At 43.4% G+C, this 12,861-nt stretch overlaps 1 protein-coding gene across 1 annotated transcript in view; it reads left to right on the top strand.

The window, feature by feature from the left end:
• clcn6 (chloride channel 6) overlaps positions 1-12,861 on the top strand; it is a 47,056-nt gene that overhangs the window by 25,880 nt on the left and 8,315 nt on the right. The window contains exons 16-21 of the mRNA XM_078239748.1: positions 2,008-2,161; positions 2,600-2,759; positions 3,080-3,186; positions 4,060-4,246; positions 8,259-8,416; positions 10,030-10,186. Coding sequence (XP_078095874.1) covers positions 2,008-2,161; positions 2,600-2,759; positions 3,080-3,186; positions 4,060-4,246; positions 8,259-8,416; positions 10,030-10,186 — 923 coding nt within the window. The remainder of the gene's footprint in view (positions 1-2,007; positions 2,162-2,599; positions 2,760-3,079; positions 3,187-4,059; positions 4,247-8,258; positions 8,417-10,029; positions 10,187-12,861) is intronic.

Here is a 12,861-nt window from a genome sequence, read left to right as displayed (position 1 = left end):
GAGGTCCTGCTTGCTAAATTCCCACATAGCTCCCAAAATGATGACTGCCTCTTTTGCCTGTGTGATTGGTACCGATGTGGGCCATGATTGCTGTCTGTTCACCCTCCCCACTCGGTTCCTTTTTCTTGGTGGTGTAATGGTATTGTCACTGGGCTAGTACAAAGAACAGTACAGCACAGGAACAGGCCCTTCGGCCCTGCAAGCCTGCGCCGCTCATGTGCCCGACTAGACCATTCGTTTGTATCTCTCTCTATTCCCAGTCTGTTCATGTGGCTATCTAGATGAGTCTTAAACGATCCCAGCGTGTCCGCCTCAATCACCTTGCTTGGCAGTGCATTCCAGGCCCCCACCACCCTCTGTGTAAAATACGTCCCCCTGACATCTGTGTTGAACCTTGCCCCCCTCACCTTGAACCTGTGACCCCTTGTGTTCGTCACCTCCGACCTGGGAAAAAGCTTCCCACTGTTCACCCTATCTATGCCCTTCATAATTTTATACACCTCTATTAGGTCGCCCCTCATCCTCCATCTTTCCAGGGAGAACAATCCCAGTTTACCTAATCTCTCCTCATAGCTAATCTCTCCTCATAGCTCCTCATACCAGGCAACATTCTGGTAAACCTTTTTTGTACTCTCTCCAAAGCCTCCACGTCCTTCTGGTAGTGTGGCGACCAGAACTGGACGCAGTATTCCAAATGTGGCCTAACCAATGTTCTATACAGCTGCAACATCATATGTCAACTTTTATATTCTATGCTCCGTCCAATAAAGGCAAGCATGCCATATGCCTTCTTGACCACCCTCTCCACCTGTGCTGCCACCTTTAAGGATCTGTGGACTTGTACACCCAGGTACCTCTGTGCGTCTATACTCCTGATGGTTCTGCCATTTATTGTATAGGTCTCCCTTACATTAGATCTACCGAAATGCATCACTTCGCATTTATCTGGATTCAATTCCATCTGCCATTTCTCCGCCCAATGTTCCAGCCTATCTATATCCTGCTGTATTCTCTGACAATGTTCATCACTATCCGCAACTCCAGCAATCTTTGTGTCGTCCGCAAACTTACTGATCACACCAGCTACACCCTAAATCTAATCTAAAGTAATCTAAAGATCCAGGGTAATGTCCTGGGTTCAAATCCCACCATGGTAGATGGTGGAATTTGAATTCAATAAAGATCTGGAATTAAGTTCTAGTGTTGACCATTAAACCATCGTTGATTGTCATTTAAAAAAAATCTGGTGCACTAATACCCTTTAGGGAAGAAAATCTACCATCATTATCTGGTCTGGCCTACATGTGACTCCAGATCCACAGCAATGGGTTAACTCTTAGTCCTCTGAAATGGCCTAACAAGCCATTTACTTCAAGGGAAATTAGGAATGGGCAGCAAATCTTGCCAGTGATGCCCACATCCCAGGAAAGAATTTTTAAAAAATAATTCCTATTGAATGTGGTAAGTCTCTTTTCCCCTTCATCCAGCCCTCAATGCATTCTATTTTGGTACTGTCCCTCACTGGAGTCTATAGATGGTTTGTGGAAATCGAGAACTCTTTCCTGTTCTCCATCGCCACCCGTCCCCGAAGTTCCTGAGGCTGGGGGTCAGTTGAAAAATTTAATTTTCAGTTTGGTGATTTTTGTTGCGCAAGGTTATGGATCAAGGTAGATAGATGGAGTTAAGGTATAGATCGACCATAATCCAACTGAATTACAGAACAGGCGCGAATGGCTGAATGGCCTCCCTCAGCGGAGCCATGACTTTGACCATTTGGTGAGTGACAAATCAGGAGAACAGGCTCTGGAATTTGAGTAATGGAGGCAACTGAAATGAGCATAATTGCCTAACTGGTCAAGAAGTGTATTCCAGCTGTGACAAAGATCCTTGGGTTCCAGTCAAGCCTGCCCCACACGAGGCATAACACTCCTGTGCTTTTTGGCAAAACTGTTGGATGTTCTGAAGGATTTTATTGCTTGCGCTATTTTCCTGTTCTTGTTTCTGCAGGAACCTTCAGTCCAGTCACTCTGAGCATTTTCTTTGTTCTTTATTTTATTCTGGCCTGTTGGACGTATGGTGTGTCGGTCCCCAGTGGACTCTTTGTGCCCTCGATCCTCTGTGGAGCTGCCTACGGTCGACTTGTGGCAAACATTCTGAAAACGTGAGTGACGTAAGAATAAGTTAATTGCAGTAGGTTTCCAAATCTCTTCGACCTGAGGTGATTGCTTTTAGTCTGTGAAATTGTTGTTACAATCTCTGTTGAGACAGTTAATGTTCAAAGAGACATTTGAACAACCAGTGACTTACTGAAAGAATGAAGCCAAAACATTCCGCTTTTGAAAGCAAATGAATTATATAACTCTTACCAATCAAAAGATAGAGTCCTAAAATATATGAATGATGGTGAAATGTTGACATGCAGTGTGGGGGGACAGGCACTTGACATTCATATCCAATGGAACAGCCACCAAAATGTCATCTACATTTCACACCCTTAAGGATGGGGGTGGAGAATAGAGACTGATGGGAGGAACAAGGTTGGATTGCAAGGGCATTGGGGATGGTAACAAACTTTTAATGTTTTTTCTTGTCTCTCCAGATTCATTGGGATGACACACATTTATTCCGGGACCTTTGCTCTGGTCGGAGCAGCTGCATTCCTCGGTGGGGTGGTCCGTATGACCATTAGTCTCACAGTCATTCTCATTGAATCAACCAATGAAATCACGTATGGGTTGCCCATCATGATCACGTTGATGGTATGTGTCTCTGTCTGCCTGCCTGTGTGCATCCAAACGGGAGTCAATAAAATGCTGATAACTGTGTAGTTATCGTGTTAAAGACTGAGAATAAAGGACAGTCCAGGACAAGGTGTAAACTTGGAGTTAGATTAGAATTGCCTGTAAGTTTGTGCCCTCCTGACTGCAGCAGTGAGCTGATGTTTGTGTCCGGTGTGGGGTCTCACAGCCCAAGGAGGAGCAGGGTAAAGGGCACTCTCAGTTTGTGTACAGTGTTTCAGACTGTCGCTTTTGGATGCAGTGTATCAGAGATTTTCATGCCTCTCCCTCCCTCTCTTCAGGTGGCAAAGTGGACAGGTGATTTCTTCAATAAAGGGATTTATGACCTGCATGTGGGGCTCCGTGGTGTACCCTTACTCGAATGGGAGACTGAGGCTGAAATGGATAAGTAGGTGTTTATCATTACTAACTTGTATAACCATCCTGTGAGTTACAATTGACTGTACTATCTATATAAATACTGCGGGCACTATAGTACCATCACTGACAGGAAAGTGCAACTGCAGAGTAACAAGTTTAGATAAACACAGTCCATGATAAATAGAAACTTAGAATGGGAAATATTACAGGAAAAATGTAATAAAGATTTTAAATATAAATTTGTGTAGGTAAAGTAAGAGGAAATAGGTGGGAGTGTGGAGTCGAGGTTACAATCAGATCAACCATAATCTTCTTAAATGGTGGAGCAGGCTCATGCGGTCGAATGGCCTATCCTGCTCCTAATTTGTATGTTCGTCCTGTCTATTTCGGTCAGATAATTGATCATTGTTATCAGTGAATCATTTGATTGGATTTAATTTCAAATTAGTGTTTCATCGTGTATATTTAAGAGACGCTCACAGAGCTTCCTCCTTTGACACAAAATCCTTCATCTTTACTGAATCCCATCTGGTTTTCTCCTTATTGCAGTTCATTACTTCAGGATTTAAATGGTTAGATAATTTGAATGTTGGAGAGTTCAATAATGCAGAGACACAGACCTTGCATCAGATATTGAGACTCTTCTCCAGTGGTAGCTGATACCCAAGGGGTTTGATAGTTAGTCACTGACTGTCTGTCTGTGTGGTGTTGTCCTGGGTGGGGGGCTGTGAGATTTCCCCCTTTGGGTCAGAAACTGTTCTGCAATTCTACTCCAGGCAAAGTGTAACGATTCAGACTTTGCATTGACTCCAAGCCGGTCAATCGGTGAAGGGGAAAATTGTAGAATTAGCTGAAACCATGTCTCAGGCTGGAGTTTGATTCTGTTTATGGTCAATCCTAGACTGACGGCCAGTGACATCATGGAACCAAATCTCACCTATGTCTATCCTCACACCCGGATCCAATCACTGGTCAGCATTCTGCGCACCACAGCACATCATGCGTATCCTGTCGTCACAGAGAACAGAGGGAATGAGAAGGAATTTATGAAGGGAAACATCCTCATCAGCAACAACATTAAGTTTAAGGTAAATCTATGGCATTGTGTTATCAATACAGGTGCCAGAGTATGGCGACTGGGGGAATTCCAGAGTAACTTCATTGCAGTTTTAATGTAAGCATGCTTGTGACAATAAAAACCAAGCACGTGCCAATGATGCCATCAGAAACTAAGATGCTATGAAGCACAGTCCCCGTCAATTAGTTGGAGTACGTCCCTGAGAGTGTCTGTGAGGCAAGGGCTAGGGCACTCCTTGACTGCGGGGTGGCAGTGGGAAGCTGTAGATGACATGGGCACGGGGAGAGAGCCATGTTAACTGGTTAGTGTTAGCTTCTTCTTGTGAAGAGTTGGCAGACACAATGGGTCAAATCATCACTTTGTGTTATGGTAGAAAGAAGAAAATGGAGAAGTAACTTGCATTTATAGAGCATCTTTCACAACCTCTGGCATCCTAGAGCACTTTACATACACTGGAATTACTATTGTAATGTAAGAAAAACACAGCAAACTCCCACAAACAGTGGGGAAGATAAATTAACAAATGATCTGTCTGGTGCTGTTGGTATTGGGATAAATATTTATTCCAAATGACTTATCGTTAGCCACAAGGTTACAAAGTAACAGTGGCTAGACTGTGCTAACTCAGAAGTGACTGGTTACTGGGTTGTAGTCGGATACGGACCGCATATGCTAGCTTATGCTGCCAGGATAAAGCCTATGGTGTCAGTGGCATTCTTCACTAACCTGTGTTTCAAATTCTCTGAGGTTTAACAACACCAGGTTAAAGTCCAACAGGTTTATTTGGTAGCAAATGCCATTAGCTTTCGGAGCGCTGCTCCTTCGTCAGATGGAGTGGAAATCTGCTCTCAAACAGGGCTTACCCCAGTCCAACGCTGGCATCTCCACATCATTTCAAATTCTCTGCAGTCATGGCAATGACCACCGGAGTGCGCCAGTGATCCAATCTGACCAAGCTTTTCTAACCTTCCCAGCAATGAAATTCACACTCAAGCAATTACTTGCACTTTGTGTCTGACGTTGTGGGGTTTTTTTTTGTTACATATGTTATTTTGCTTTCTCTGGCATTTTTGTTGAATGTTAATGAAATATTAATGAATATTAATGAGTAGCTGAGAGTTATGTAATGATTGACATGTTGCTCAGTCCCAGCATCTCTTCGAAAGTGCCTCTGCTTGCCTTGAGGTTTAACTAAACCTTTGGGCAGTGTATCCAGAAAATGAACAGTAAATCCTATCTGATTGCTTTTGCAGCTGGACTTACTTTCTGGATTAATAAGCTTTCATTCCGTTTATAAGGAGCGTTATGCAGTGTGGCTATATACTTGTGTATTTAACAGATATTTACCCACCTATTAATGGGTGCATGTTATCATCCCAGCCAGTGAACAAAATAAAAAGACTGCAGCTCTGTGAATGAAGCTAATCTTTCTTAAGTCGTTGTTTAATAGAATTTCTTCCAACTGTATTAAACTTGGGAAAATAAATATTTTTTCAGTGGTTTCAAACATTAGACTTTCTAAGAGACCATTTGATTTGAATTTTCATAAGTGTTGCAGTGACCACTGGATGTTGAAATCCCAACTCGTAATAAAAATTTAAGACTGAACCTTCAGACCTGTACCTAACCAATCACAAGGCATCATTGCAGTTTGTTTCTCCCTCTCTAGCCTAACACGAACACTTATTTCAAATGAAGCTTGCTACAAGAAAAGAAAGACTTGCATTGCTGTAGAATCTTTCACTACCTCCACTTGCAGCAGCACTTAATGGCCAATCGAGTGCTTTTGTAACACGGTCACGGTTGCAATTTAGGGAATGTGGCAGCAACCTGCACACGGCAAGATCCCATAAACATGCTGTCACCATGACAAACAATTTGTTTTTTAGTGATGTTGATTGAGATGTAAATATTGTGTGGTAAACTTTGGAGAACATCCCTGCTCAACTTTGAATAGTGGCCATAGGATCTTTTATTCAAGCCTAAGACAGGCTGGGCCTCGGTTCTACATTTTGCCTGAATCATAGATCATAGAAACCCTACAGTGCAGAAAGAGGCCATTCGGCCCCATCGAGTCTGCACCAACCACAATCCCACCCAGGCCCTACTCCCATGTCCCTACACATTTACCCACTAATCCCTCTAACCTATGCATCTCAGGACACTAAGGGGCAATTTTTAGCATGGCCAATCAACCTAATCTGCACATCTTTGGACTGTGGGAGGAAACCGGAGCACCCGGAGGAAACCCACGCAGACACGAGGAGAATGTGCAAACTCCACACAGACAGTGACCCAAGCCGGGAATTGAACCCAGGTCCCTGGAGCTGTGAAGCAGCAGTGCTAACCACTGTGCTACCGTGCCACCCCAGAAAGACAACAGTGAGATAACACTCCCTTGGAACTGCACTAAGGAGCAGCCAGGGATATGTGCTCATATCCCACTCACTCTGAAGTAGAATTTAAACCCAGAGCCACCTTACTCTGGTATCTATGCTGCCCACTGAGCCACTGCAACAGTCAGCTTTTGGACGGTATTGCAGCTGGATTTAGAGGTACAACCACTGAAACAAAAACTAAACCAAAATATCTCACTTTTATCCTCATACCTTTCTTGTAATAAAACATGCCGAGGGAACAGACTTAACAGGGCAAAAATCAATTGAAAACTGGTTTTAAAAGGTAGGTTTGTGGGCAGCTTTTAAAGTCTGAAGAACTTTGAGAGAGGGGAGCAAAGTTACAGCAATACATTCAAGGACCTTGGAAGAGAAAGGGAGGCTGGAAATGGGACAGTAATTTAAAATGATGCCACGGCAAGGATTTTTCAGGAGGATTTGTTATGGTGCCCATGCAAAGAGCACCATCAGCAAAACAATATCAATTGGCTGATCCTTTTTATACATTTAAATTGCTTTTTTAACTCATTTGCTATTATGGTTCAGCCGTCGTCACTGTGTTTGTTGACTTAGGTCGACAATACCTCAATCTTAAAATTCTCATCCTTGTGTTTAAATCCTTTCATGGCTTTCCCCTTTCTATCTCTACCTGCCACTTAGTGACATTGCCTTTGCTGCATTCCCCTTACTAACATCCTGGGAGTTACCATTGACTGTACCAGCTATATGAATACTGTAGCTCCAAGAGTACACCAGAGGCTGGGAATTCTATGATGAGTAACTCATCTCCTGATTTCCCCAAAGCCTGTCCACAAGGCACAAGTCAGGATCGTGATGGAATACTTTCCACTTGCCTGGATGAGTACAACAACACTTAAAAACACCATCCAAAACAAAGTCGCCTGCATGATCAGCACCCCGTCCACCATGTTAAACATCCACTCCCTCATCACCAGCACACAGGGAACAGCACCACCTGCAGGTTCCCCTCCAGTCACACACTATCTTGCAGTGGAATTATAGCACTGTTCCTTTACTGTTACTGGTGGAAATCCTGAAACTCCCAAACAGCACTGTGGATGTACCTACACCGCATGGACTGCAGTGGCTCAAGAAGGTGGCTCACCACCACTTTCTCCAGGTCAATTAGAGATGGATAATAAATGTTACCCTTGCTATCAATGCTCACATCCCATGAACAAATTTTTAAAAATCCTCCTACAGACCTCTGACATCACTGCACTCCTCCAACTCTGGCCTCTTGCCCTTTCCTTTATCCACTATTGGTTGTGCCTTTGGATTCTTACAGTCCCTAGGGTCTGCAATTTTCCCCCTCTGTCTCACTTCCTTTAAGGAACTTCTCAATAGCTCCCTCTGCCCATGTTTTCAATCCCCTGTCTTGACATCTCCTTATGTGACTTGGTGTCAAATCTTATTTGATAGTGCTCCTGTGAAGTGCTTTGAGATATTTTGCTATGTCAAGGCCACTCACTATAACTGCAGATAGTTGGATATAAATGAAACTTAAAAATCAAATTCAAACCTGCAGCACGGTAAGGATTTGAGGCTTCAGGTGACGTTCCTGTTCCTGTGTTTTGGGGCTCACGCTTTATTCTTTTGGTGCAGAAATCAAGTATTCTGACTCGAGCCGGGGAACAGCACAAGCGGAGCCAGTCAATGAAATCTTATCCATCCAGTGAGCTGAGGAACATGTGCGATGAACTGGTGACCACTGAGGTTGCTGAGAACGGCGAGGACATGTTACAGCAGATGCTCGAGCGCAGGTTGGTGCGTGCATGGTCAGTCCCTGGGCTTCACCCAGTCAGTGAGTTCCTTTAGTGGACACAGACTCACTGTTTGACCTGCCGATTGTTTTAACACATTGACCAGCGGCAGACGGCCTGCCAATCGGTGCCCTGTTGATCATTGCGATGACGTCGGTTATTGTACATTAATGAGTCAAGAGTGAGTGAGTAGCTTGTCCTCGGGGAGCACATCATAGGTTGCTGGTTTTGTTACCCAACTAATAATCCAAAGATGTGCAGGTTAGGTTGATTGGCTAGGTTAAAAATTGCCCCTTAGAGTCCTGGGATGCGTAGGTTAGAGGGATTAGTGGGTAAAATATGTGGGGGTAGGGCCTGGGTGGGATTGTGGTCGGTGCAGACTCGATGGGCCGAATGGCCTCCTTCTGCACTGTAGGGTTTCTATGGTTTCTATGATAATCCAGCAGCCTGAACTAATGATATGGGGCCGTCACTTCAGATCCCCCCACGGCATCTTGGGAATTTATTTCAATCAAATAAATCTGGAATAAAAAGCTAATAGCAATAATGGGGACCATGAAACTTCAGTTTGTTGTTAAAATCCATCTGGTTCACTAATATCCTTCAGAAAAGGAAATCTGTTGATGCATGGTCTGATTGTGATTCCAACTCATGACAAATTGGCCAACTCATAACTGACCTCCGAAGTGGCCTAGCAACCCACTAAAGTTATATTCACGGATAACTGGGGCATAAATGTCGGCCTGCTTCGCAAGACCCACATCCCTTAAATTAATAAAAATAATCAAGGATGATACTTGGGGATTGAGCTTCCCTGTTTTGTGCCTCCATGTCAGTAAGAGACTGAAAAACGTGGCTGAAACAGACCTGATCCTTTCCCTGTTCTCTCCTCGTGTTCCAAGGAATGATGTGACTTTAACCCAATTGCTGATATTTGGGGGCACTGCACCTCTGATCCTCAGACCTATTATAGTAACTGCTGCAAAACCTAATTGCCCTCGAGCTTACTGTGTGCAGGTCTCTTCTCTGAAAGTGTAATGAATGGAATAGCCCCAGAGCTGGTGGAGCTGGCACTGTAACGTTGCATGTTGTAATTCTGGGTGATGGCTGTTACTGGAATATTAGTGCAGGAGTATTGAGGGACGATGAAAGTAAGAAATGCCAGTGAGCCTTCATCCTGAGTGATGTGAAATTGACTTCGGTACCAAGTAGTTACCCACAGGGTTACCTGGTAGACCTGGGATGCTTATGGCAGAACCTAAGTCAATTTTACTGTGGCTAAAATAACCTTAGTATAATATTTGAAGAAATATTATTTAATTTCTACATCCGTAGTTGGTGTAGTAGGAAGTGTTCTCATCCTGGGCTTTATTGAAGGAAATGTTCACATCCTAAGCTTTATTGGGATTTGTGCAGGATGCGAGATGCAGTTAAGTGTTTTGGAGTCATGTAACTCCAACTGGTGCTTTAATTTCACCTGACTGAAAACTTATTTTAAATGTACACTTAGAGATACCTTTTATCCAGCATCTTGTTCACATTAATATTCAATCATGTACACGTTTTATGTGTCTTGCGCTGATACAATTGCCAATGGCCTCCTTGTTGTACAGACATGCGCCTTATCCAAATCTATACCCTGACCAATCTCCCAGTGAAGAATGGACAATGGAGGAGCGTTTTCGGCCGTTAACCTTTCATGGCATTATTCTGCGATCGCAGCTGGTTACATTGCTTGTGCGAGGGGTTTGTTACTCGGAAACCCATTCGGTAAGTGTCTGAAAACACCTTTCCCTTTCTCATTCTTTCTCAAAATCCAGCATATTTATTTTATTATCCGTGGTGGTGAATTCTTGTGCTGATCAAAGAGATAAATATTTTGCCTTGTAATGGGGCGGCTCCAGGTGTCAGATGTCGGAACATGCCCAGGGCAGGTACTGTGTGGGTTAGATAGAGGGTGAACTCATTCATTTGGTCTGGCAGGATCTGTAAAGAGAGAAAAACATGAGTCAAAGTTTATTAAGTGTTTATTTCAGATTTCCAGCATCTGCAGTATGTCGTATTCATTTGAATTGTATTGAGATGGCCCTGTTTATTTTGTGAGTCTTGCTGCTGAGCACATTGAGTAGCCGCAGAATTCACTATCAACTCTCCTTTTGAACCATAGTGACTGACTTGAATAATGGGCTGTAACACCCGAGCTTTAGGGCATTGTATCTGAGGGGTTCCCAAAAAGGTGCTGGGGAACTCCTAACACTGCCTACCCCTTCATCCTCAGATGTTTCCAGATGAAGATTGCATCGCAATTGCCAAAGAAGTGTGAACTTTGCATGGGCAATTGCTTTGCACTGGGTACCATCTGAAATTTGTGATTTGAATTGCAAGCTTTGGATAGTACTTAGTGTTGGACTACAGTAGTTACCTAGAAAAAGTGAGACCACTTACAGCTTTTGAGCAACTATTTATTGTACTGACCCCTTCCATACCACCCTGGGGACGTCACCCATCCTCCCCAATCCCAAGCCAGATCTGACTCAACCCACCCCCATCCTGGACTGGCTGAGGTTATGCATCTCAACCCCGTTCCCACCCTGACAGGTTAATAATCCCCCGCTCCACCCCTGACTGGCTGACGTCCCCAACACTATTTGCCCACGTGATTGACAACTCCCAATGACTGCTGATACCCTCCTAACTGACGGCAATTCCGACTGGCCGATACCACTCTCGACCGGTCGAAACCCCCACCCCATGCCTCCCTCCGTTGGCTGAAAACTGGGCTAGATTTTGTGGTGACCTATCACTGCACCTCGGGTCCAGGGAAAGCCACTGAGAGGATCGAAAATTCACTTCATAAAATTGGTGGATGAATGTGTTTACTGGTATATTTCCATTCGATGGGACACATAATTCTCCTGGTAAGTTAATTTGCATAAGAATGAGGGACAGGCTATCTGAGAACCGGTGTATACCACACTAGACCAAATAGGAATAAAGGAATGGAAGTAGCATCAAAAATTCTTTAAACTAAATAGTCGAGGTGTGGGCAGGGAGACCATTGGATCTCATATAGCATCTCTGTTTCTGGCTGATCTCCAGCCTGGGTATGACTATGCTTCTGCATCTGCACTTTCCTGTTGCCTGATCATCTTCCTTATGAACCGAGACAGGGCCATAAAAAGATCAGTAAGATTGCAGTGAGATATTTGGGTGGTAGAAGCGTTAGAAATGAAATCATGTAATTATTGACGGTTAATTGCATTGTGGAGCTGCGGTATAATGTATCATAAACATGGCTGAATCCAAAGTATGTTATTGAATGTAATTGGTTGGATCATGTTTAGAAAAGGTGACAGTGTAGCCCAATGTATCAGGAATTCCTAAGAGGTAAGTGAAGTTGATCCTGTGAAAGATAAAAGGCCACACTGAACTAATCTGGTTTATTGTTGCCACTGTATGAAACCCAAAGTTTAGCCCTTAGGAACCAAGACCAAGTGGAAAGGGCGATTTGTCCTGCGAAGAGATGAGCTTTTAAGAGAAGGGGAGTTATATTAATGGACAACTCAATTAACCGCATACATTTTTATAAAACCCAAATAGTTGAGAGTTAGTGAATGATAATGCATGACTGCTTCATGATCCATGTGTCAAGGAGCCAGGAGAGACAGCAGATCTTGACTTGGTATTCGAGAAAGACTCAGACAACAGACAGGAAATGGAGGTCGTGACATCTTTGAGAAACAACTACCACAGGATAGTCAAATTCAAGATTATCTGGGATTCAGAAACCAAGGACCAGGAGCCAGGTATATAAATTTAAAAGGGTTAACTCCAAGTAAGCATAAGGAAAAAAGGTGTATTTATTGGGGAGGGTCATACAGCAGCAGATCAGTAGAAGACAAGTGTAATATCTTTAACGGAATAATGTTGAACTTGCGGTAAAATTACAAAACTAATGGGGCACACAACTCGTGAATAGTGCTGAAATATATTGTAAATATATATTGTATAGTCATTTTTGGATTTAACGTGTTCAGCTAGTGCAGCATGGCAATCGGAAAATCCAAGACAACGCTGAACTATGTAGCCAGCACTGAGTATGTCCGAGAAAATCCTGATCAAACTACAGGACAGCATCTAATGTCTAATTCTGGTCACTGAGATACTAGGAAAACATTGAAGTACTGGTGAAAACGCAGACAAAAACTGAGGCTGATTGCCAGTGTCCCAGAGATGAGGATAAGCTTGTATTTCGAGCTTTGGAAAGAGAGTTTTGAGAGAGATACAAGAAAATAAACAGCATGGGAATACTAAGTATGGAATATCACCTTAAATTAAACAGTGAATAAGACAAGAAGACACAGCCTCAAACTAAGCAGATAAATTTAGGACCCTCGCCGGGAAGAGTTTCATACCAATTGAACTTCTGGCCAGTGTGGGAAACC

The sequence above is a fragment of the Mustelus asterias genome, chromosome 22 (genome assembly GCF_964213995.1).
Source record: "Mustelus asterias chromosome 22, sMusAst1.hap1.1, whole genome shotgun sequence".
NCBI classification, from domain to species: Eukaryota; Metazoa; Chordata; class Chondrichthyes; order Carcharhiniformes; family Triakidae; genus Mustelus; species Mustelus asterias.
Note: the sequence above shows the minus strand (reverse complement) of the source record. Positions and strands in the feature narration are given on the sequence as shown.